The sequence below is a fragment of the Stegodyphus dumicola genome, chromosome 1 (assembly GCF_044657685.1).
Source record: "Stegodyphus dumicola isolate Sdum_Otavi_A_Nest chromosome 1, ASM4465768v1".
Classification (NCBI taxonomy): Eukaryota; Metazoa; Arthropoda; class Arachnida; order Araneae; family Eresidae; genus Stegodyphus; species Stegodyphus dumicola.
The window spans coordinates 139,283,215-139,309,498 of NC_140768.1; the positions used below are offsets into that span (position 1 = coordinate 139,283,215).

At 32.5% G+C, this 26,284-nt stretch overlaps 1 protein-coding gene across 1 annotated transcript in view; it reads left to right on the forward strand.

Annotated features, from left to right (window-relative positions):
* Positions 1 to 3,571: 3,571 nt before the first annotated feature.
* LOC118194261 (alpha-tocopherol transfer protein-like) overlaps positions 3,572 to 26,284 on the forward strand; it is a 120,193-nt gene continuing 97,480 nt past the window's right edge. The window contains exon 1 of the mRNA XM_085811253.1: positions 3,572 to 4,270. Within this exon, the coding sequence (XP_085667379.1) occupies positions 4,151 to 4,270 (120 nt within the window). The 5' untranslated portion in view covers positions 3,572 to 4,150. The remainder of the gene's footprint in view (positions 4,271 to 26,284) is intronic.

Genomic DNA, 26,284 nt, shown 5'->3' on the forward strand with positions numbered 1-26,284 from the left:
ATTTGTTAATACATAAGAGAAAAAGTATTTCTAAAAGAGTTTTTCTCTTTTTTAATTAATATAAAATTCTTTTTTAGGAAATATTAAAAAAGTAAAATTTTAAATAATGCAGATTTAGAGCTCTGAAGAGTAAACACAGCACTACAGATATTCAAAATAATGCCAAAAATTTCAATATCACACCTACGGCATATAATAATGACATACATGACATTAATTACAATGAAGCTTATGTAAAATTTTAAGCCTGTTAGTGATGAATACCAAGTATTTCAATATTACCTACAGCATATACCGTAGTTATGCGAATCTAATGCGCATCCCCATTTTAAAACTTTAAATAAGAAAAAAGTTGTTTGTCAGCGAATGTAATGCGCATCAATGATATGAGGAATTTATTTAATCTTATTTTATACAACAATGGATTTGTATATAAACTATAAATTAATGGTATGATAATTTTATTTAAATTTAGATACCATATTTTATACAACAATGGATTTATACATAAAGTAGCAGAACATAGAATTAACCTATTAGTGGGCTATTGTCATGTGAAACAATCATTGTTAATTAGCATTACCGTATATACGGTACCTATCGTAAAATATGAACATGAAATAAATCGTAACATTTCTATCTAGCTAACAGTTTCTACAATCAGTGATTAATAGTAAACGTCTTTATTCACTAATGTTTTCATCACTGGAAGCCTCGCAGCTCTCTTCGTCAGAAGCAGATTCATTTCTTCTTTCCTCATCATCGTCATCGTCATCCTCGGCGTTCCAGAGCACGTCATCGTCACTGCCATTCAATGAATTTGAAAGGCAGCATTTCTTGAAAGATTTCACAATCATTGGTGCTTCGATGCTTTTCCAGGCAGCAGAAACCCAGTGTGCAACAATGTGCGGTGCAGCACGCTTAATTTTTCCTGTCGGGGTCAATACACGGTTTGGCTCACAAAACCATTTTTCGTACTCCGCCTGAACGTAACCCTTAAAAGGTTTATTTATAATAACGTCCAGGGGTTATAACACAGACGTCATCCCTCCAGGAATGATAACAAGATCACTGCCTAGGCTGTGCATCTTCTTTTCTACGTCGTCGGTGAGATGACCACGAAATGCGTCCAGACAAAGCATTGGTGATGGATTAGAGAGCCCACCGGGACGGCGTTTCCATACATTTCGGAGCCAATCAAGCATTAATGATTCCGTCATCCACCCCTTCTCTTGGTTTCGAATCAGGACATCATCTGGGAACAGCTTTTCATTCTTAGGGGTTTTAGGGCATGTTTTCCGTTTGAACATTAAGAAAGGGGGAAGTTTGCACCCGTCTGCTGTTATTGCCAGCATCACTGTTACGCGTTGTTTTTCACATCCCGAAGTTTTGATGATAACTTTCTTAGTCCCCTTCTCCGTAATGGTGTAGTTACGAGGCATATCAAACCAAATTGCCGTCTCGTCAGCGTTGCCAATTTGCCCCATTGAAAAATTCTTTTCCTTCCGAAGTGTGATGACATACCGCTGAAATGTTAGTAGTTTTCCTTCAAAATCTGCAGGAAGCTTTTGGCATATTGTTGTACGGCGTCTTAGAGATAAACTCATCCGCTTCATAAACCGATCCACCCATCCACGGCTAGCCTTTAACTCTTGTTTCGGTATTCCAAGAACTTCAGCCTCCTCTTTTGCTTTATTTCTTATGGTGTCACTAGTCACATGTTGTCAATTCTTCCTCCTTTCACGTACAAATTCCAAAACTTTTTGTTTAATTTTAGGGTGTCTTCCTTTGCGAGGGCCAGTGAATTTCTTTCTACTAGCTTTAGTTGCAAACAGTGCCAATTTCTGTTGCCGCCACAAGCGAACATTGCTCTCAGCTACGTTGAACTCTCTCCCTGCCTTTCTATTGCCAATTTTTTCAGCATAAAGAATTACTTTACGTGTGAAAGTAGCGTCATATGACATTCTTCTCTGTTTGCCCTCCATTTCGTGACTACGTACTCTGCAGTTTGTATCCTGTATGCAATAATGTGTCAACGATAAATGTAACGGTAAATGTAGTCGAGAAATTTGGTTGACGTCATCGGCGAACTTTGCACTCGAATCTAATGCGCCATCGAATCTAATGCGCACCCCAATTTTGAATACTACATTTGGCCAAAAACGTTGCGCATTAGATTCGCGTAAATACGGTAATAATAACATGTATGACATTAAAGACAATGAATCATATACTCCCTCTGTCCCAAACTAGTTGCTATATTTGAGTACTAATTATTGATACTGAAGATTTTATGATTCTGTTTGCACATTTTCCAGAATTTTCAGGGTGCTACGTTATCAATCAACAACAATTGTACTTACCAAGCATTCCCTCCTTGAATAAATACGAAATTAGTTTCAAAAATCCAGCTTTCGCACACCCTTATCTCATCCATCTCATCCATCAGTAATCGCTTAAAATCTTCAGCCTAATTAAATGTAAATTCAATGATCTGCCTCGTCTATACGAGCCAGTTTCCTCAGAAATTTTTCCCCGAAGGCATCCTTGACCTTAGGCAGACAGCCCTCGAGGCTTTGCCTTAATCACATAAACACGATCTTTCTGAAATACGGGGGGTATAGCCCTTGCAAAATGGGGCGTGGCTTACAGCATGCGAGCCCTCTAAATTTGCGTCGATAAAATTCTCCCAAAATAAGTGCTACATTTGTGGAAAGTAAAAACTGAGAATGAAAATCTAGTATGCAGCGTTATATCCCTTGTAGCACATTTTGTAATTTTACTGATGTTGATCTGCTAAACTGCATCGAAAGTTATTTTGACTCCACCTACTTGAAATGTAGCAAATACATAATTTAAAACAAAACTTTCGCCCTAAGTGTAGCAGCAACTAGTTTGGGAAGGAGGGAATATAATACTTTGAGACTGCTAGTGTTGAATACCAAGTATTTCAATATCATTAACCGCATATTTTAAAAAATAAAGCCATATTCCTAAAACAAAAAGTATTACTTCTATTAACTATATATATATATATATATATATATATATATATATATATATATATATATATTAACCAACAACATGAATCTCTATTACTTCATGAGTCAACATGAACATGGAGTCAACATGAATCTCTATTACTTCAAGTGCAACAACAAAACACTCAACCAGGTAGACACAAATTCATGCACAGCATATTGATACATCACACTAATTAAAATGAGATATGTGCTTTAAAAATTTGAAGCTAGTACAGACAGCATTTCTGGATGAAAGATAACAAATACGAGAGCTAAAAAGTAATAATATATATATATATATATTCATACATATATATATTTAATGCATTTAATATATACATTTAATGCATTTAAATTCATATCTATATAGATATATAGGAATTTAATGCAATTAAAATTTAAGAATGCATCCACGTATATATTTTATACGAAATGCTAATATATATATATATGATAGGTTAAAATATCATTTATGCAGAAACAGATTATCTCCAGTATGATAAAAAATTATGATATTTTTATTTCAGGAAGACGAAAAAATGACATGAAGCTGAACACACATACACACACGCATATTCAGAAGCTTGTTTACATACAATATTGAGGGAAAGAAACATATCAAAAGACTTTTAAAGCTTTAAAGTTTTACGTTATGATGGCTTTTGTTTTTAAAATTTTACGTGATGATGGCTTTTGTTCTTCATCTGTATTACATGAAACTGATGGAAATGCTATCCGTCCAACAGTTACATGTTGGCAATAATTATTTAAATACAATCGTAAAAAATTTTTTAAAAGGGACCAAACATTGCAGTATAGCACGCAACAATATACCATCCAATGTTACTATTAGTTACAGCGGCACGTTTTAATAAAATACACTTTTTGTTAATAACAAGCCACATTACAAATAGAGAACGGATAGTAAAAGTGTAGCAGAATGCGAGCGCCACCTAGTGATAAATTTCGCGAAAGCCACTGAAAACTGGGAACCGGAATTTCGTTCAGTCTGGCGGCCTTGGTCGCATTGTTTATAGAGGGAGCTGCAATCACTAGCTTTCCGTCTTTTCGTAGTATTTTGCATAGACAGTAATAGCGAAAATACTGATTTGATATCAATTTTCATTATGAAAAATTCAAATAATGGAAACTGTTTCGTCCCTGGATGCAACAGTGGTTATGGAACTGTTAGACTGAAGAATAAAAGCTTGGGAATCAAGAAACCAGATATATTTAGAGTTCCAAAGGTGAGCAACATTTATATTATGCCTGTTCATATATACGAATTTATATAACTTTTCAGAACGTCTGGATTGTTAGTAAATAAGAGAATATTTAGCGTATGCTTATAAAAAAGGTAATAAATTAGAAATTAGTTACATATTGCACATAACGTATGTGCATCTGCATTTCGTCCATGAAAGTATGCAGTCGTTAGATTTTAAAGTTGAATAAATTTCTGAAATTGTGCAGGAATGATAGGTTATAATGGTTTGTATTGTTTCTTTATCCTGTATGTGATTTATCTAATTAAGTGTAACTGGGGCTGTACAAAAATTGCATTTTGCTTTATCATAGAAATACTTCATTTACAATTCTGTACTGTGTACTTGCAATACGGTATATTAGAAAATTTTACGTACCATATTTATATCATGCACTTATATGTATTTTGCATAAAAAGTTGCTTATGTGAAGACTGAGTTTATATAAATATATTTTTTGTATTGAATTATGGAATATTTAAATAAGTGGTTCTATGTTCTAATGTTAGACGTTTTGTTTTTGTGTAGATGGCATGGTTTTGGTGATACCTAAATGATAAATCTTCCAAATTAAAATGTAATTTGTATTTCAGACTGTTAGCTCCATAGTGATTGTCTTGATTTTATATGAGACTGGCACTATGCTACCGGAATTTTTATTGTGCACATAATTAAAAAGGGGTGAATATCTGATGAGGTCACATTAAATTTATGTCCTTGTAATTATTACAGTCGTCTAAAAACAGATAAGGGATTTCATCTGGCGACAATATTTTACTGGCGAAAACTGCACATTTTACTTACAATAATATGTTAATTAAAGATCTTGAAGACACATTATTTAAATGTCTATTGTTTTCAGCATGCTGATATGAATCTTGAAAAATTGAAAATATTCCCCTCCCAACAGTTCAGTTGAGAGTAAATTGCAATTAAATGGGTTTTTTAAACATTTTTCGATATGAATTCGAACTATTATAAAATTGTATAGACATGTACACATTCAGCAGCAGTACTTTCTAAGCCACAAACAAAAAGAAAAGGTTTGGTTTGCTCTATTTAATTACACCAAACAACTTGCGGGCTATCTGCCTAAGGGTAAAGATACCTTCATTTCTAAGGGAAACTGGCTTGTATATATGTTTCGCATGGAAAAACCATGAAAATGCCCATGCAGCTAGCCTGTTGCCCGGATACGAACCCAGGACCAAACTGGCAGTGTTTGGTGACTTGTGACTTTTGCTGCTCAACTGCTGGTGAGAAAGAACAAGGTGCTTGCAAATTCAACACAAATTTAACGAATCATTCTAGCCTCCTATAGCTCCCCCCTGTGTGTAACAATATAAAACAATACTATTAAGATTGTTTCGAGATTATTTATATAATTACTGTTACATTTTTATTAAATTTTTGTTATTTAATTGAACTTGTTTCTTTCACTGCGAGTCTTTAATCGTTAACAAAGAGATATTAAATTAAGAATAAAAAAGTAAATAATTACTGCAAGAGAAAACAGTCTTTAGTTTTACATAGGTAATGATATATTTTAAATACCGCAGCAAGCACAAATTAGGTATTCTGGTATTAAACTGGTAGTTTTGCAACAAATGTAATTAGACTCTATTAGTAAATAATCAGTTCAATAAGTGAAAATAAAAAATAAGGGATCTTTTTCAGTAAAAGATAACACATGCACAACATTTTTTTCAAAAAAGCTACATGTACCAATTTGAAACATAACAGCGAAAAAATATCATCTCATTATAACTGTGATAAAATTTTTCTAAACATATAAAATTCATCTTTTAGGCTATTAAATGGGATAGAATTTTCCTCCTTTGGAGGAAGATTCTCAAAGACGAATGTACTTTTAAAAAGAGCACATGTACTTTTAAAATTAAAGAGATCTGCATTGTATTTTTAGTTAAAATACTGCATTTATTGGTTAGAAGTTAGTTTAAGCAGGACAAAATTAAAGATAGATTCAATTAGTTTCAATATTTTTTTACTCTTTATATTTAATTATGAATAATATACAGTTCAGCATAACCAAGTGTTCAGAATACTTAACTGAATTCAAATCCGAATTCTATTTTAAAATCTTGTGAAATCAATTTGAAACATACTTCTCAAATAACAAAGATATGGAAATTTTTAACAGAAAGCGATAAAAATATGAAAAATCAAAACTGACATCTGATTCATAAAAAAAGAATAACTCATTATGATAGTAAAGAAAATTTACTTACTGAAGCAAAAAATTCTATAAGCTTCATTAAAATTTCGCCACAGTTTATATCAAGCTGTGTATCTAAGCATTTTACAAAATGACAGACGCGAAGAACCTATTCTAATTAAATTTAACATATACACACCAAGTATTATTACTAGTAATATGATTATTTTTCTAAGGGTGAGGGACTGAAAAATATCTTCAAATTAATCATTCATAAAAAGTACTACAAGCCTTACAGCATGAAAGCTGTAAATTAATTTTATAATTTGAGGAATAAAATACAATCATTAGTGAGCAGAATACTATAACGTTGATAATAAACGCAATCCATCACATTAAAAACATAAAATTTTTTTCATCCGCTAGTAAGCTTAGCCGCCTGGCTACTCAATAAATGTTTACATTTGGAACTGCTAAGATGGAACAGCAGCGCCATCTAGTGAACGCGACATTTTAGGACCCGTTTTTCTATTAGGCAGTTTCACCTCCTTCATTATACTTCGTGGGCTCAGCTACACTGCATAATAAATTGAGTCAAAGCAAGAAAAATGCAGTAATTAATGCAGCAATAATACTATTTTCCTAAAGTGGAACACAAATTCAATCCCAAAAAATGCACTTTCACAATGAAATAAAGTAGGTTTACCAAGAAAAAATAAGTTTAATCGGAGCTCAAGAAACTCGCTGATGCATCGATTCGGACATGCGCAGAATCAAAATGGTTAGCGTTGCTGACTGCTGTGCCGAAAGCCCCGGATTCGAATTCCGAAGGAGGCATGAATATTTGTAAATGTAGAGTGTCGGTGCGGCATGGCGGCACTCTAAATATGCTGCAAGCCGAAAGTACTCTTGTGTGGTTTGGTGGAACGGAAGAGGGGTGGGAGACCTTCGGACCCGTCCCCCCGGGGCGTTCTGTATGAAAATTGGGGCGGAACTGGGCAAAATCGCAATGTCACCTGAATGGTGCTCAAGGCTGCTGCCGACGACAGGTGTATTTTAGCGCTCCTTGTTACCAGGTATTTTTTCGTCGGCTTAGGTTGACTACGTCAGACAAGTGAGCATGAGCAACAACAGCAGTAGGAATATGATTGAAGCACATGGCCTTGATTTAAGTTTCTTGTTTATTTTTTTCCAGGAAATTAACAGTGCGTTTTGACGTGTTGCTGCGTGCTTTGTCTTTATGCAGTTCTATGGGTAAAGATCATGTATTTCATATTTGAAAATCGGGAATAAAATATGCTCCTGATAATATTCAGAGTTGAGCTTAACAATTTTCTGCACTCTCTTTAATTTTTATTTGTCGTTATATCAAAAACCAGCAACATTCATAAATCCCTTTGAAAAACCTTTTTAGATTATTTTAACCATGTTCTAAGATTTTTTTATTCTCTCTGATGATAATAAATGGATCTCTTTAATTTCAGTCATTCAGATGTATCCAAAATTTAAATATTGTGACAACATTTTTCCATTTTTGTGCGAATAATTGTTTTTTATCGAGAATTCTGCAGCGAGTTTTGCTTTCTGCGATATGTCGTGGAAAAAGACGATCCACATTAAGTTTGTTCGCCTTTTTAAGATTCAAATCAGCATTAAACACTCTGTTGACAGCATTTGAATTATTATTCAACTGTCCTGTGACTCCGCAGATTTTTTTTTAACATTAAAATTCTTAACTTTGCAACATTCGAAACATTCCGTTTTTTTCCCTTGGATATGTGGTTTAAACAATGTTTCTTATGAAGCAAAACTTTGACTTTTTTTTTTTTTTTCGTTTCTTTCTTACTGACAATATTATCAGTCTTCGCTTTAGATACTGAAAAATCATGGCTTTGACAGCATTTTCTTGCAACTAAATACGAATAATTTTCTTCGAAATGAGCCTAAACATAGCCTTCCGTCTACTGCTTCTTTAAAAGTGCCTTTTTGCATGAAAAAAAAATTGTCAGATAGCAGACGATAATTTTCACTTCAGAAAATATAGTTGCAGTTAAAAAAATTTTCCAGTCCGGTAATTTTTTTTTTAATAGCAAAGAAAAGTCGTCTAAAATTGTGCGAACAGCCTTTATAGTAAAGGAAATAAACTATTCTGTGTCATCAGTTTCAGTTTTATTTATAAAGTATATTTTATCCATATTAAGCGGCAGGCAATGTCTGAAATTCCGAAAATATATATTTGGAGAACTAAATAACGTGAACCGTTGAATATTCAATAATAAGATACATTTCGCATGACAAGAAGTGGAAGATCCGATCCGATCCGAACAAGTATGGCTGGAGTAGAGTGCGAAGCGCGCTGTTTCCAGCTAATGAGAAGAGCCAGTAGGGAAATCCCCCCCCATATGCGGTCAGGTCGTAAATTTACCATCCCTTTTTTCAAGGGGAGAGCTGACGAGGAGGGAATAATCTTGCTCGGGGTTTTGAAAAAATGTGGTGGGCCGTTTAAACATCTAACTTCTCTACATTCAGTTTTATACAGAGGAAAATACAAATTTGTTGGGTAGAGGCGAGCGAACGTTTTTTTTTTTTTTTTATGCGCATGCGTATTAATTATGATGACGCAGCTGTCTCTTCTACCGACACATCCGTCATCCGAGCTTCGAGCATATGGAGATGGTAAGATGTTATTTGCTGTGTGATGGTCAATATAATTTCCTGTGTGATATTTTTATTCATTATTCGTGTAAATAAAGTGTGTTGTCCTAAATCGATGACTTCTTTAGTCTAAATATTGGCCTCTGAACAACAAATGGTAGCAGCCCCGTGGTTTTGTCAAGAAGAATTGGATATAAAATACCAAGTCGAAACCGAAACTGTCTTAGTGGAAGCCAAAAATGAAGAAGTGGAACGTTCCCGAATTAACTGGAGAGAACTATTTTATTTGGGCATTGAAAATTAAAGCTGCCTTATCACTGAAAAGACTTGACTCGGTAATTTCAACAGCAAAACCAGAAAACTTAGACGAGAAAGATGAAAGATTGTGGAATGAGAAACGACAAATATGTTTTATATATGACACCGTAGCATATATAAAACTTTCACTATCGGATCAACAGGCGCTTCAGTTCTCCACAGAAGAGAATGCAAAAATTCTTTGGGAAAAAAAAAAGTCAACATTTACGGGACAAGCAGAAGATCGAAAAATGGATGCTGAAATGAAGTTGAAATAAGTTGAATGAGTTAAAAAATTTAGAAATGAAGTTGCATGAGTCGGCTAATGATTATATCGCAAGAGCGAGAGGAATAGCAACTAAGTGCCAATCGCTAGGCCTAGATGTATCTCCTCGGGAACTAGTGTTTTACACAGTCCGTGGACTTCGTGGAAAATTCTCTCGAATTAGGGAAATTGTAAAAACTCAGCGTGAAAAAACAATTGATGAAGTACTCGAAATACTCCGTGAGGAAGAGTCCGTTCACAATTTAACGAACGGGAAACGACCTGATGAAAACAACGCAAAGGCATTCATATCAAGAAGGAATAAAAACTATAAGCCAAGAATTAGTTGCATTTGCCGACGGCCTGGTCACATCACGAAGGACTGCTATTACAGAAACAAGAATCCAAAAAGTGAGTTATCCAAAGGTAACAAGAAGAGAAAGAACTCACAACCTACAAGTGTGAACGTTTCATCTCGTTCTGATGAAAGAGTAAATGATTTTGCTCTTCAACTTACGCGTGGAAAAAATGATGAATATGATAAAATTTGGTTGCTGGATAGTGGTGCAACTGGACACATAGCAAAAGACTTCTTCTGGTTTCAGAATATTACACCAGAGGTGAGGGAAATTTACCAGGCAGATAAACATTCAAAAATATATTCAGAAGCTATTGGTACTGTTAAAGCAAAAACTATAAATACAAAGAATTCTAGTTTTATTAATTTAACTATTAGTAATGTTAGTTATATTCCTGATTTAAGAAATAACTTATTGTCACTCACTACCTTAATTGATAAAGGATGTAAGATTGAATCAAGGAATAATTCTGTATTAGTTTTTAGTAAGTGTAATGAATTACTTTTTAAAGCATTTAAGAATAACGGCAGGCTTGAAGTTAATTTAGAACCGTATTGTAATTCTGAATCTTGCATTGCTAATGATTGTGCTGGTCATAATTATGGCATAGTAGATTGTGCAATTTAAATCCAAAATACATGCTTAAAATGAAAGAATACATTCATATTAATGATGTAAGTGATTTCAAGTGTGAAACTTGTGACATAAGTAAAATAACTAGAAAAAGTCATCCAAATATTGACATTAATCAGAGTTCAGAAATTCATTCGGATCTATGTGGCCCTGTTCAAACTGAATCAATTGGTGGGTCTAAATATTTTATGATCTTAGTGGATGATTTTTCTGGAATGTATTTTACTTATTTTCTTAAAAGTAAAAGTGAAGTGTTTGACGCATTTTGTAAATTTAAAGCTAAGTATGAAAATTTAACTGGTAAAAGAATTAAACGTTTGAGAACAAACAATGGTTTAGAATTTGTAAATCAACAATTAGATAATTATCTTGCTAATTCAGGTATTTTTCATGAAAAAACAAGTCCATATAACAGTGAGAGTAATGGGAAAGCTGAACGGGCAAACAGAGTTTTTTTAGAAATAGCTAGGACATTACTATATGAAAGTGAGCTTCCGGTAAAATTCTGGGCAGAAGCAATTAATTTTAGTACTCAAGTATCAAATTTAACACCCCGGAAAGGAAAAGAAAAAATTCCTTTAAAAATTCGGACTGGTAAAAAACCCAAATTAAACTATCTAAAAAAGTGTGGATGTGTGGCATACTTTCACATTCCGAAAGTAATGCGAAACAAATTTGACATACCAGGGAAAAGAGGGATAATGTTAGGATATGCTAGAGAAAGAAAAGGATATCGTATTTATGATATAGCAAGTAACAAAATAATTGAAGAACGATCAGTTAAATTTAACGAATCTTTAAAGGGTAGTAATTATATGGGGGAAAATAAAGCCTTAGAAACTTGGGATATTGAAGAATTAAAAGGAAAGGGAAAAGTAGATCAAAAACCACACCTCGAATTGGTTGTTACGGAAAATACTCAAGCAAGCGAATATGATGACTCATCGAATTTCGAAATCGCTGACATGAGCCGTTGTAGCGGGGGTGATGACAGGGGGAATAAAGTCCAAACATCTGATTTTTTCATAAAAAGTAATAAATATGGAAATGAAATACCGTTAAGATGATCCGAGAGGCTCAAATCAAAACAACTAGCGTCAAGTATAATCAGTAACGTTCCGAATGATTTTTCAGAAGCAAAACAAAGTGCTAATTGGTATGACTGGAAATCCGCAATGGAAAATGAATTACATTCATTACATAAACACGAAGTGTGGGAAATAGTAGAGAGGCCTGAAAAAAACAAAATTAATAAAAAGTAAGTGGGTGTATACTTTGAAGGAAGGAGACTCTGGGGAAGTAAAATATAAAGCGCGATTAGTAGCGGCTGGGTTTAATCAAATAAAAAATAAGGATTATACCGAATCATATTCACCAGTAGTTAACATTGAATGTTGTAGATTATTGCTTGCACTTTCAGCTAAATTAAACCTGACTGTTAAATTTTATGATGCAAAAACAGCATACTTGTACAGTGACTTAAACGAGGAAGTATATATGACTCCTCCACCTGGTTATGAAAAACTGATTGGAGAAGGTAAAGTATGTAAATTGAAGAAAAGTACTTATGGGTTGCCTCAATCGAGTAGAAATTGGTATATAAAAATAAAAACTGAATTAGAAAAACTTGGACTGATACAGTTAGCATCTGATAATTGTATATTCATTTATAATGATACCAAAAACATTTTTATATTGTGTTTGTATGTTGATGATTTAGCTATATTCTATAATAATAACGAAATGCTTGAAAATATTGTTTCTAAAATTAAAAATGTATTTGAGTTACATGAAAATACTAATTCAAAATTTTTGGGAATGCAAATAGAAAAACTTGAAAATGGTATATGTTTGTCTCAAACAGAACATATTGAGTTTTTATTGACTAAACACAATCTGGAAAATTGTAAAGCATAAAAACTCCAATCGTTAAAGGGGCAGATAAAGGTTTTTCATGTACAAATGAAACAATTGATGCAATTTTGTATCAGGAATTAATTGGGGAACTTTTATATTTAGCGAATAGAACGCGTCCTGATATATCATTTGTAACAATTTATTTGTCACAATTTACTCATGTACCAGAAAAAAGGCATTATCTTTTGGCTAAAAGGGTATTAAGGTATTTAAAAGGTACAAAAAATAAAAAAAAACTTTGATATAGCAATGGTTTTGGAGTTTTAAATGCATATGCTGATGCTAGCTGGGGAAATGCAGAAAATGGTAAGTCATTTTCTGGTGGTACTATTTTACTAGGTGATTCATTGATTTCTTGGAAATGTCGTAAGCAGAGAAGTGTTAGTCTGTCAACTTGTGAAGCAGAATTATTTTCTATTTCTGAAATTTGTAAGGATATTATTTGGACTGTAAATTTATTATCAGAATTAAAATGTAAACAATTTTTGAATGGTGCAGTGGTCTTGAATACAGATAGTCAAGCTGCCATCCAGTGGATCAACTGTGCCAGATCTACGAAATCCAGACACATGAACTTACGTTTCCGTTTTATGAAGGACTTAACAAAGGACAATGTCATTAAGTTGGAATATTCACAAACTGATAATATGATTGCAGATTTTCTTACTAAGAGTGTTAGTGAAGAAAAATTAATGCATAAATTAAAAATAATTTTCTTAATTTCTTAATGTTAATATGTTATATATTGTTTGTATTTCATTTTTATATTGAAAAAATGTTGCTCGCAGGAGGGGTGTGTTGGGTAGAGGCGAGCGAAAGTTTTTTCTTATGCGCATGCGTATTAATTATGATGGCGCAGCTGTCTCTTCTACCGACACATCCGTCATCCGAGCTTCGAGCATATGGAGATGGTGAGATGTTTGCTGTGTGGTAGTCAATATAATTTCCTGTGTGATATTTTTATTCATTATTCGTGTAAATAAAGTGTGTTGTCCTAAATTGATGACTTCTTTACTCTAATTATTGGCCTCTGAATAACAAAATTGAATTTTTCTAATGAATGCAATTTTGTACAATGAAAATTTATTATTGAACGATAAACTGTAAGGCAAATAACATCTTTTATTAAAGCCATAGGAGTAGAAATACAGATATTTGTTACATGAATAAATTTGTAGTAAATATTGAGTTTTTCATTTCGAATGCTATGTTACATGTATGCGAAGTAGCTGAGTATCTGAAAAAATAGTCTTCATTCAAATGGCCTTCAACCTTTTCACGTCTAAGGACTGTTTTTCAATTACATTGTGGTCTCTGCTTTTTGGTTAATTTTCTAATGACATATAAAAAATATTTTTTTTTATTTGAGACTTATGAATAAAATAACGCAAACTAGACTTATAAAATTCTTCAGAATGAAGTTATATAATACCTAAAAATACATTATTGGTGCACTTTTGGGGTTTTATATGTAGTAGTTAATATGGAATCCTTAAATTATATATATATATATCTATGGGTATATATGAACGGAATAAAATATGAAGTTAAATAATACCTAAAAATATATTATTGGTGCACTTTTGGGTTTTATATGTAGTAGCTAATATGGAATCCTTAAATTATGTATATCTATGTGTAAGTATATATAAACGGAACAAAATATAGAACAAGGTATAAAATATCAAAGAAAAATATCTTTATTATACAATATTCATTACCATACGTATGTTTACGTAATATCAATGGTTAGTTAGGTTTCGTAAACATAATTTATTTTTATATTTTGTATTTTTTTGTATTATACATATCTGAAGTTTAATTTTACTTATTCTCCTTTTGGGTTACGACTTTAAGTGAGAAAGAATTGTTAGGGCCTTTATAGGGATTACATTATATACAATCAGTTAAGATCCGACTTTTCCTTTCTTTTAATCATTATAGATATTTAAATACTACTTTATAAGTATACATAAAATATAGCAGTTTTTTAAGCTACTTATTTATATCACTATTGTTTGGTCTGGTTTGTTTGATTATAGCAAAGCATTCGACGGCTATTTGCCTAAGGGTAAGGGGGCCTCGCGGAGAACATTCTAAGCAAAAGACTCTTACGCACGTTGAAAACCACGAAAACGCCAATACAGCCATCCCGTTCACAGGGATTCGAACCCCGGATCGACCTGCCAGATTTCAACGACTTTACCGCTCAGCCGCTAATAAGCCACACACACACATCCACACATATACATTAAATTATATTTACATGTCGTTTATTAAGTATAACTGAATGCAATTTAATCATAAAGAGTTAGATACTTCACTTCGTAGACTTTTTGTAAGCTTCACCATATTTCCTAAAGAGAATCTCAGTGTTAGTTCCATTTCCAAGCCGTTTATGTATCTTATTTTTTATGCTTTGAATTATATTTAGAGAATTATTTCACCTGGTTATAGCTGATAATGCAGTTTTTTTATTGAAGAATTTAAGGGTAAGAAGGGAATTATGTCCTTTTCTAATTATTCTTGAAGCATTTAAATTTTTTTTAAAAGGGCACATTAATACGGATCACTGAACTAAGGTACTCGATACAGGACAGATTAATCAGCTACTAAATTTTGATTTTCATTGAGTAAAAATGAATTCATCTGCATTCTGTAAGAAAGCAGATATTCAAAAAATGTTTTTTCTATTCTCGCAGTCATAATATTTTTCTTAAATATTCAGCTAATTCATATTCATATATTCCAATCCATTACAATTAGTAATAAATCGATACAGTAAATAAATAATTAAAATCAATTAAATGGAATTTTAATTGATTTTAATTGCCATTTTCCCTCTAATAAACCCCTCTTTAGAGTTCAATAACAGTCGATCAGCTTTTGTTGGGGTTCATTTTTCTTTATGGTATGTTTACGTTATATATGTATGTATTATGCATTGTTCATACTCGTCAATTGCAACTTTTAATATCTCTTGGAAAAAAAATCAGTATGGGAATCCAGAAAATGATTCTTAGTGACTCTAAAACTATTATTACTAGGCATTGTCATTGCACAGTGTTTAAAAAAAATCCCATTGTTTAAAGGTAGATCCTATGCTCATATCCTAGTCTAAAATTAAAAGCTGCGAGTCAAAATTAAGGGGGTTGCTCTTAAGAAGCCTTAATTAGAAGTAGTTATAGGAAATGTTAATCCATACTTATTATCTTATGGATTAAACACTTACTCCCTATTTGATCACGTGCATGGCAAACGGATATTTGTCAATCATAAAGAAAAGAAAAGTGAATCAAAATGAGTTATATTCTTGTTTTTCCAACTGCAAAACCATCTTAAGCTTCTATCGGATTTAATCTTTAAATTATTCCAATAATAATCAGAACAATGGGGGCCATTATTCTTAACTATAATTTACTAATGCAAATCCTATTTTGGTTTCAAATGCCTTTCATTAATTACATTAATGATATGGATATTTACTAATTATTACTATTACTAAAATAGTTGTAAATACTTTATTACTGACATGTTTATGTACTATTTTATTAAAAAGCGTATTTATTAATTTATTAATAAATTTATTATAATTTATTAATATTAATTATTTATTTATTAATATACCAAAAAAGTGCATACTAATATTATTAAGCTGCTTAATAAATACGTAAAAGAGCACTTCAAAACTTTTCGTATCCTATGTAATTTGTCTCCATTCCGGTACCGTGTGCATCCTTGTACGCGTAACTGACTTACAGAGCAAAAACAGAGGAGAGCTCTATTCAAGATTTTATTCCTGATCTACTGATACTGAATGAGACATAAAAACACTTTTCTTTTAAAATATATGTCCCCTTAGGATCCCCGACACAGCCGTTTACTTTCCCCTTCCGTAATTAACGTTAATCTCTTGCTCTTGACCGCATTTGCAAAGCCACCCCAGTAGGCACATGACGGTAGGAAGTCTGACGTGGTAGGAGTTAAGAGAATGAGGTGAGGCAGAAGGGGGACGAGCAAGATGCCGCAAGCCTAGGAATTAGGCCAGACAAGAAGACGCGCCGCAGACGGAGCAGTGCAAGGTAAAGCAATCATGAGTTTTTATGATAAGATACTGTGAGAGTATACTACATGACAGAACGAGTTTGTAAGAATGCAAACTCTCAAAAGCATACATTTGCAAATATAGAGTTACAGTGACAAAAATGCAGTTTGGAATATCAGATATCATATAGAAGTTTCGATGAAATAATGAGAAGAGTATTCATAAAAGCTATATACAATATGTACAACTATATACAGGAATATTCTACTTTATGTAGAAAAGTTCAGATCTCTGGCTAGGTGGGCTGCCAGCGGTCGTAACTCTTTATCTTCCGGTAGTGGAATGTAGTCAAAGACATGTAATTTTGTCATGTGAGGGCATGTAACTGCTTTCTGGAAAATGCTGGAGTTTAAGCGATGAAGATGCTCTATGACAGTTTCAATTTTCAAATCCTTGTGTAAAGTCCTATTAGATACAAAATAATGCGCATTCTTGAAGGTGCGCAGCAACTTGTTCTGTGCAATTTGTAATTTAGATATGTCCCTGTCTCTAACTGATGCCCACGCAGGGGATGCATACATGAAGATTGGCCGTATAACAGAGATGTGTAAGTGTCGTTTTCTTCTTAAGTCCAGTTTAGAGTGCTCGTTAATAAGTGGGTTAAGACTCTGAATGACTCCTAGTGTTTTTCCCCTGACATGAGTCAGGTGATCCTTCCAGGAAAATTTATCATTAATAATAACGCCAAGGTAATTCGCCTTGCGTACTCTAGGAACTTCTGTATCAAATAGCTTAAGCTTTTCTGTGATTTCAGTGGCAGAGTTCTTCTTTCGGATAATGAGCAGTTTGGATTTATCTGCGTTAATTGAAATACGCCATTTAGTACACCAAAATTCTATTTGCGGCCTGACTTGTTGAAGTTTCCTGACAGCTTGATTAGAACACATAGATTTTACAGCAAGCGCCGTATTATCTGCATAACAGCCAATGAAGTAATTGTAGTTAAAGCCTGTTTTAGGGAAGTCAGTCACAAAGAAAAGATATAAGATCGGACCTAAAATTGACCCTTGCGGGACGCCGGCGTGAATTCTTTTGACTTCAGAAATCTCATTTCCAATAGAAACATGAAAACTTCTGCCTTTCAAGAATTAGATGAGACACGTTAAAGTTTTGGTGAAGCCAAGGGGAGGAAGAATGACCTTTTTTGTTTACATTAGCTCCACATAAGTCACATGATCTCTGAGGTTATCGAAATGTATCTCATTGTAGTATTTCAGATGAAGTGTCCTTTGTATTTTGTGCGTACTTTCATTTAATTTTAACTGCTTAATGCTTTTAAATTTTTAATAATTATTGCTAATTATGTTTCTTGGATGTGGCAACTCAAAAAACTTTTAGAATGATCTGAAAATATGTGCGTGTAGTAGACTTATTACAGAACGTCTGTTGTTTGCTTAAGCGAAGTTTTCAAACCTATTTGGAGACACAAATGGCACTTTAGAATATGTTTATTAGTCTTTAAAGTCCATGGTATGCTGACAGCGTAAAAGTTTATTTTTGACGCTTAAGTGAACATTTTCTGGTACACCCGAACGAGACACAAAAATCGTTTGTTTTGAATTCTAAAGTATAAAAATGAAAGGAAAAGAAGGCGTTAAACTTGATAAGAATATTCGCAGAGCTGAGTTTTCAAAATCTTTCGAAATTATAAAGAGAAGTGAGGTAAATTTTACTGAATTTCAGTCGGAGCTTAATGATTTTATTTCGAAATCAGAACGTTTGAAAAATATGCACATACGCTTTCGCAGCGCACTGACCGAAAACGCAATTGAAGATTAAGAATCGAAACTAAAGTAACAACTATCAGAATCTTCAGAATGTTAAATACACTGCTGGCCATTAAAATTGCAACGCCATGAAGGAAAGCAAATAATAATAATAATAAAAGATATTTATTGTGCGTAAACAGTATGGCATGAAGATAAAATGATTATACTTTTAAGCAGTTTGGGCTGCCCAAACCATCACACCATGTGCAGCAGGGAATCTAGGCCGATACTGAATGCAAGTAGGCGACGTGCGGTCTCCTCGGAGCATCCAGACACGTATACGGTCATCAGAATACTGCACTCAGAACCGAGGCATCTGATAAGAGGGCATTGTGCCACTCCTGTAGCCAGCGTTGTAACACAATAACTTCATAACACGATATTTTGAGCAAACTCCGACCTTACAAAGCGTTTTCCAAATGAGAAATCTACACGACTTTTCTTTTATGCGGTGCTTCAGATGTTTCTCTCTCCTGCCTAGTCTAAAATGCGCTGAAATGCTAATCATTTGCATATCTCAACCTCATAATCCTTTCATATGATTTTGAGTTCGTCAGATCATTCCTTCCTGGAGTTGCAATTTTAATGGTCAACAGTGTATTTCAAGTTTGATTTTGAACGAATCTGCTGATATGAATTTATGCAGATGTACATTTAAATTGCAAAAGTTTGAATTAAGAAAATTTGATTGCGAAATTAAAGAATGTTACTTGTTTACATGAGCGATGTTTTATTTAAGATGCAAACCTATTTTCGAATACAAATGATACGTTACAATAGGCTTATTAGTCTCTAGAGTCCGTGATACACTAGTAGAGTAATAGTTATTTTGAAGCGAAACCGAACAACAATATCATGATGAAATGTACCATTCTGTCTATGTTGTAAATTTTTTAATAAATAAATAAAATTTCAATATTTACGTTTAATAAGTTTTTTAGTTCGAAGTGGCAATTTACCTAGAAAGACTATTAATTTTCTCTTTGCATTGAAATGTCTGTTCACTTTTCAATTTGTTGCCACCAAATATTATAGCCCTGCGTTATATTTAAGTGAATTAAATAATGAAGACCCTGCATGAATGTATGTATATTTCTCGCATTGTCAATATGCAACGGTACCTAGACACATCAAATTTTGAATAACGTAGTCCTTCATTCGAATATGGACATCTGGAAGTCCAAATTTGGAATTTGTTTTATTATCTTTTTCTATATTTTGTAAACCTTTAACGAATTTTTTATTATCAAACTCAAAGATTTCAAATTGAGCAATGGCGACATTATACGAAAGAAAAAAAAGCATTTTTATCTCCAACGCGCGAGACTATATATATCGGAAACTCTAAACATATGCTCTTTTTAAATTTTTTGCGATATTGCGGCTTAATTGAATTTTGCGGTTTAAGTGCGAAGAACATGATAATTACTAAGTAAAGGTAACACACAAAACGTTAAAAAAAGCCCCTTTTGGACGTATATAAAATCTGAGAAACTTTCAGATTTTTTTCTTTTTTAAATATTTCTCGAGGGATGATTTTCAACTAGATATGTATCAGCAAATTATCTCTCAGCCGACTGCTTCATTTCAGGTGTTCATTCTTCCATTAAAAAAAGGAGCAAATGCGATGCAGGAATAAAGGACAAAAGTAGCTATGCGTCTTCCACTAAAAAAAGGAGCAAATACACAGCTGATATTAATTATTTAAATATTACTTTCTAATTTAATAAAAAATACACGTAACGTGCACATTCATTTACGAGATCGGGCACAACGTATTGAATCTTTGAAGCTGGTTGCCAAGTTTGAACCAAACGGGGGGGGAATGGAAAATTATTAGACATTAGAAAAGAAAGTTAAATTTATGATGATGCAATGCATAGGAATGAGAAGAAAATTACATAATTACATGACTGAAAGAAAAATTAAGAAAAATTACATAACGTTTCTTATTGCAAGATTGTTTTCCAATGATTGTTCATCTCTCAATTCATTGTTCTGAATTTAAAAGCGTTTTCTCTCTTTGCAAATTTTTTTTTTAATATTCTTACGAATTTTACACTGTCGAATTCAAACACGGCATATATTGTACACTATTATTCATCTTACAGGAACTGAGAAATTACCTTGTCTTGTAGTAGAAATTTGTCGCAAAATTTAGCAAAATCCTTTTATGTTAATTCAGAAATTACCTTATTATTTTGCCTGTACACTCATTTCTACTTTCGTCAACTATCACCAAAAAGCAAATTAATTAAGATATAAACGAGCACAGAGTTACTGAGTTCGAGAGACAGTTTTCAGCTTGACTTCCGTGCTAAATGAATTTAGTTTATTTGCTTAGGCTTCGGTTAGCCGCTTTTGGTTCACGAACATTTAGACCAAGCCAAGATTTATTGGAGTGTTCTGAATTTGTTTTTCGCATTCAAATGAATTTGAAATTATATTCTGAAATACCTACAAGCAGCCGAGATTTATTTCTGTTATACCTTGTTATGTTTGTATTTCTTTGTGTTATGCTTTCTTGTATAACCATCAGGTTGACATTTTAATGCATAAATTTCATTTTTAATTTTCACTTCAAGTTGGTCCTTTTAAATTTTGAGTTGTGATCCCTTTAGTTCATAGGTAGGTAGAACAATAATTCGTCTGGCAGTCTTTATGGTTTTTTTAGAAAGATTTCGCAAAATTAATACTGTATTGAAGAACCGTATAAAGTACATATTGGTAGACCATTTAAATTACTTATTGCATCCTTATTTCCCACACGTTTTATAGAAATATTAAAGAAAATAACAATGGATAAAATCAAAAGAAAACATTTCCTTTAAGACAAGAAACACACCATCATCTGTTTTTCCTCATTTCATAATTTAAAAACAGTTTATATTTCAGTTTTATTGTTCTGATAGTTCATATGCTAATTAAAGAATCCCTTTATAGTAATTCTTGTTTTTAGGAAAAAAAGTTCAATATCTTTTGAATTACATCCTTTGAAAAAGACTCTTAAACAAGTAGAAGGATAAAGAAAATTAGATAAAAAGAGATTCAGTTAACTACACAAGGAAAAAATACAAAATAATGAACTATAAATTGCGACGGAAACCCAATTTTGACAACGGCATTTTTGGCATTGCCAAGGCAACGCAATTTCTCGTGAAAATATATTCAGTTAAATGCATAAGGAAAAAATCCAAAATAATGAACTAACTATTAGTCGTGAGGGATACCCAGTTTTGGCAGAGGCATTTTGACATTGCACAGGCAACGCAATTTCTTTTGTGAATCCTCACTTATAATCCAGGTAAGCATTTTTTCATGTTTTTGTTAATATTCATACTAACAGGTCAAGCACATTATGAAGTCGAGCGAATGGATATTATATGCATTCATTTTGTTTCTCGTAATTAAGCTCTTTTATTATTCCAATTCAAAGAGTCATTTATAGTTTTAGTTACAAGTTGTAAAAGAAATAAATTTTTAGTCCAAAGGGCGTTAGCCCAGAAGGGCTTTTAATTTCATTTTGGAAATTTGCGTTGGTTCGCTATAAATCTCGGTTCATTTTTCAAATTGTTGCCACCAAATATTAGAGCCTTGTGCTATACTTAAAGAAATTAAATAATAAAAAATTTGCATAAATGTATGTATGATTCTCGCATTGTGATAAAACAACGGTACCTAGAGCCATCAAATTTTGAATTACGTAATTCACCACCGAATATGGGCACCTGGAAGCCCGAATTTGGAATTTTTTTTATTGTCGATTTCATATTTTGTAACAATTTAACGAATTTTTAATGAAAAAAACTCAATGATTTCATAGTGAGCAATGGCAACACTGTATGGAAAATACAAATTATCTCCATCGCGCGAGACTGTGTATCGTAAATTCTAAAGATATGCTTATTTTAAAATTGTGATATTGCTCTTGAATTGGATTTTATGGTTAAAGTGCGAAGAACATGATATTTATTAAATAAAGCTGACGCACAAAACGTTAAAAGAAAGCCCCTTTGGGCGTAATGTAAAATCTGAAAGCTTTCAGATTTTTTTTTTTTTTTTTTTTTTTTTTTTTTTTAAGTTTAGTTTTACTTTTGTCGGCATTCATTGGAATTCTAGACTTCTAAAACTAAAATGCGAGGATAATAAGAAAATAAAGTGAGCGGTAGCATGGTAACACAGAGAAGTTCAAGCGAGTAGTTTAAACTAAAAGTAAGTCATTTTAATTTTGAAACTGATGCATGATCATTGTAAACTAATAAGGAAAGAATGCATTGCGGTTACAATGAAAGAAAAGAAAGTCTAATAGAGTTTTTTATGCAAAAGTTTAAAATCTACAATTTAAATTTGTATAGCGTAAATGTTTTCGTTTCAAATGTTTTCACTTTATGCCATCATGCATTATTAGCCCAAACGTGCGTTAGACCCAAAGGGCTATTAGTCTCAAAACGGCATTTTGCGTCGTTTCACTTTCTGCATTGATTCACTTTTCAAACTGTTGTCACCAAATATTATCGTTATTATATTTAAAGAAACAACAATGAAGAATCTGCAGGCATGCATGAATGTTTCTCTCACTGTGAAAAAAGTACGGTACCTACCAAATTCTAAATAACGTAATCCTCTACTCGAATATCGGCATCGGGAAGCGCTAATTTGGAATTTGTTTCATTACCAATTTCAAATTTGTAAAACGTTAACGAATTTTTATTAACAAACTCAATGATTTCAAAGCTAGCAGTGGCAACACTGTAAGGAAAGAAATCATTTATCTTCAGCGCTCCAGACTGTGCATCGGAAATTGTAAAGATATGCTGTTTTTTTAAATATTTTGTGATATTGCTATTGAATTTGAATATTACGTGGTATAAATGCAAAGAATAGGGCATTTAATAAATAAAGGTAACACATAAAACGTTCAAAAAATGCCCTTTTGGTCGTAATATAAAATCTAAAAGCTGTTAGATTTTCTTCTTTTTTAAAAAGCATGACATTCGGAAAACACTTTTTGAAACAGGAAGTTATTTAAAGTGATCCTAAATGCTAACAAAGCATGCAAAAAGGAAAGACGGTCTTAGAGGTGACTGCACAAATATTTTGTACATTTTCGTTTATTTAAAATTTAATTTTAAAAACTTTTCATGAGGATCGTCTAGCTACACAAGATTTATCTGCTAATTTAACACAAATTCTCAGTCCTTTATGAGGTAGATGGGTCGATTTATAACACTTTATCCACAAATGAATGAAAGTTAAAAGGAATTTCCATCCCAGAAAAACTCAAAATATTTTATATGAGATATAAAAAATTGGGCAATTACAAAAGAGTGCCATTAAGATTTCCTTAAAATAGCAGAATGGTTCTGTTTAAAATCCAAACTCATTAAACGGATCAAAAATAAAATACTTAGAACGTATTATTAAAAAAAAACGCGAAAAACCTATTAAAGCAAGGTAAAAAAAAAAGCAAGGATTCATACAAATTAGAAGTTCATTAAAACTTTGATTCAGTCGATTATGGCAAAGCATTCTTGGACTATCTGCGTAAGGAGGGGAGATATCCCCCCTGGAGGCCTTTAAGGGAAACTTACTTCTATACACTTTTTTACACATGGCGAAAACCACAAGAACGACAATGCAGCCAGCCCGATTGTCTGGAATCAAACCCACGTCTGAACTACTTGTATTCAGCGATTTTAACGCTCGGCCCCTGTTGGGCGTCCATTAAAGCAAAACTTACTTTTGGCATTAAACTAAAAATTTATACCAAATTTTTAACCTAAAGAGTAACTATAAAACTATTAGTATGATTTTAACAAAAGATATACTATTATGAGAATATTGCAAAGCATTTTTTAATTAAAATTTTGAAATTTTATGCGAATGAACGCAATCAAAGCTGCAGCAGCTGTGATACGCTCTTTTACACCTGCTAGCTTTGCTATAATTTATCTTATAATTAATGAAAATATGTCATATATTCTAATTTCCGTCTTATTTATGTCTAACCTAAATATTCATTGGATGTTAACATTTGTAACTTCGAGGAATTGATGACTGCAAAATTTGACTCCAAAACGGAACTGATTAGTTTATTTTAACTAAATGGGGAGTTTTCATTTCTCATAGGCTTTACAAATATATTCAATCTTTCAATTTCCTTTTATATTTTAATCTTGAGCGTGACTCTTTTTATACAGAAATGAGTTCTTCATCAAGATTGCAGTATACAAATCGGTCACAAAAATAAATTGATACAATGAAAGGATTAAATTTATATATACTCATTACAGGTGAAATAATTGTATATAAAAATTGTGCTTTTCAATTACATATTAATAATGATTATACCTGTTTACAACTGAAAACGCTTTTTGTAATTTTCGGTGAGCTACAATAAGGAACAACTTTTGAAACTTAACATACTACAATAATGGTTATTTATTGTAATGAGAAAAATTTTCAAAAGTAATATATTTACTACTTTCTTGTACGAAGTAAAGGAAGTATTGCAATTACAAAAAAAATTCGGGTATCATATTTCGACGGAAATATCCTTTTGTGCGTTCTCTAATCCATTAGAACGATTTTTTGCTGATATCTATACATATGGACAGAATAAAGGACTCCTTTTTTCCCAAACTGATTATAAAATGGATTAAAAATGGAATTTTTCATGACGTTTCTACGTACGTATGTTTGTATCTCGCATAACTCAAAAATGAGTAGCCGTAGAACGTTGAAATTTTGTTGCTATAACATCTAGCTGTCTACCTTCCACTTTCGGCATATTAGCTTAGTGAAAGGTTAGTTTCCAGTCAGTTCACTAAGTATTCTCCAAAGTCGACAAAGAATTAGCGACTTTTCTGTGAGGTGTCAATTAATCACAAAGTACCTATGACTGCAATAAATTGTTGTTAATTCAGATTGCATAAATGATGCAGATTTAAGACTGTCAAAATATAATTCAGACTGATGCAAAAGCGTGTCTCTAAATTTCAACGAAACTTTAAACATCTGTAAAAGAAAATATCATATAAGGGTGAACTTTAGCAATGAAGTGAATTATAAAATATCAAAATAAACACAAAATATCATTGTGAGAATTTCGTTCAGAATCCTTAGAAAACTCAAGTTTATTCATCATTTATTTTTTTTTTTTTTTTCAATACAGTTATTCATAGGAAAGGCTATTTTGTCTACTTAAATCTCTGCAGTTATCCTTTCCTCTGACAAAAAAGCTTCAAAAAATAACTGAATTAATAAATATTATAATTTGAAGTTTCTGAATAAGAATCTGGCCATACAGATTGCAGTTTGGCTCTAGTTTTAAGAATTTTCAGTATGAATATACTTTGTCTCTGTATGCACAATATGCTTTGTCTCTTTATACACAATATACTTTGTCTCTGTATGCACAATCTTCTGCATTTATCATTCTGCTTATTTCTAAGACTAGCGGTTGATTAGTAAGGTTAACAGATTAGATAAAATATATGAGTTCAGAATATACCTTTGTATGCACGGAGTTGAGATATATAAATTTGGTTAGAGAATTTGGTAGCATGTTTCTCACAGATTTTCGCACTTCTGAATCCAGATATAACAGTCATTTTTTACAATCGCTTCCCAATTAAAAAAAAAATCCAAATAATTAAATTCATTTGTTCCGGAAAGCATTTCATATAAACCATTTGTTTATGATACGTATAACTTTAGCAAAAGGTTTAGTAAGAGTCAGTGTTGTTGGTTCGTCCGTGAATGGGACAGACGAAATCGAATAGCACATTTCAAAAGCAGTGCCAGATTTACATATAAGC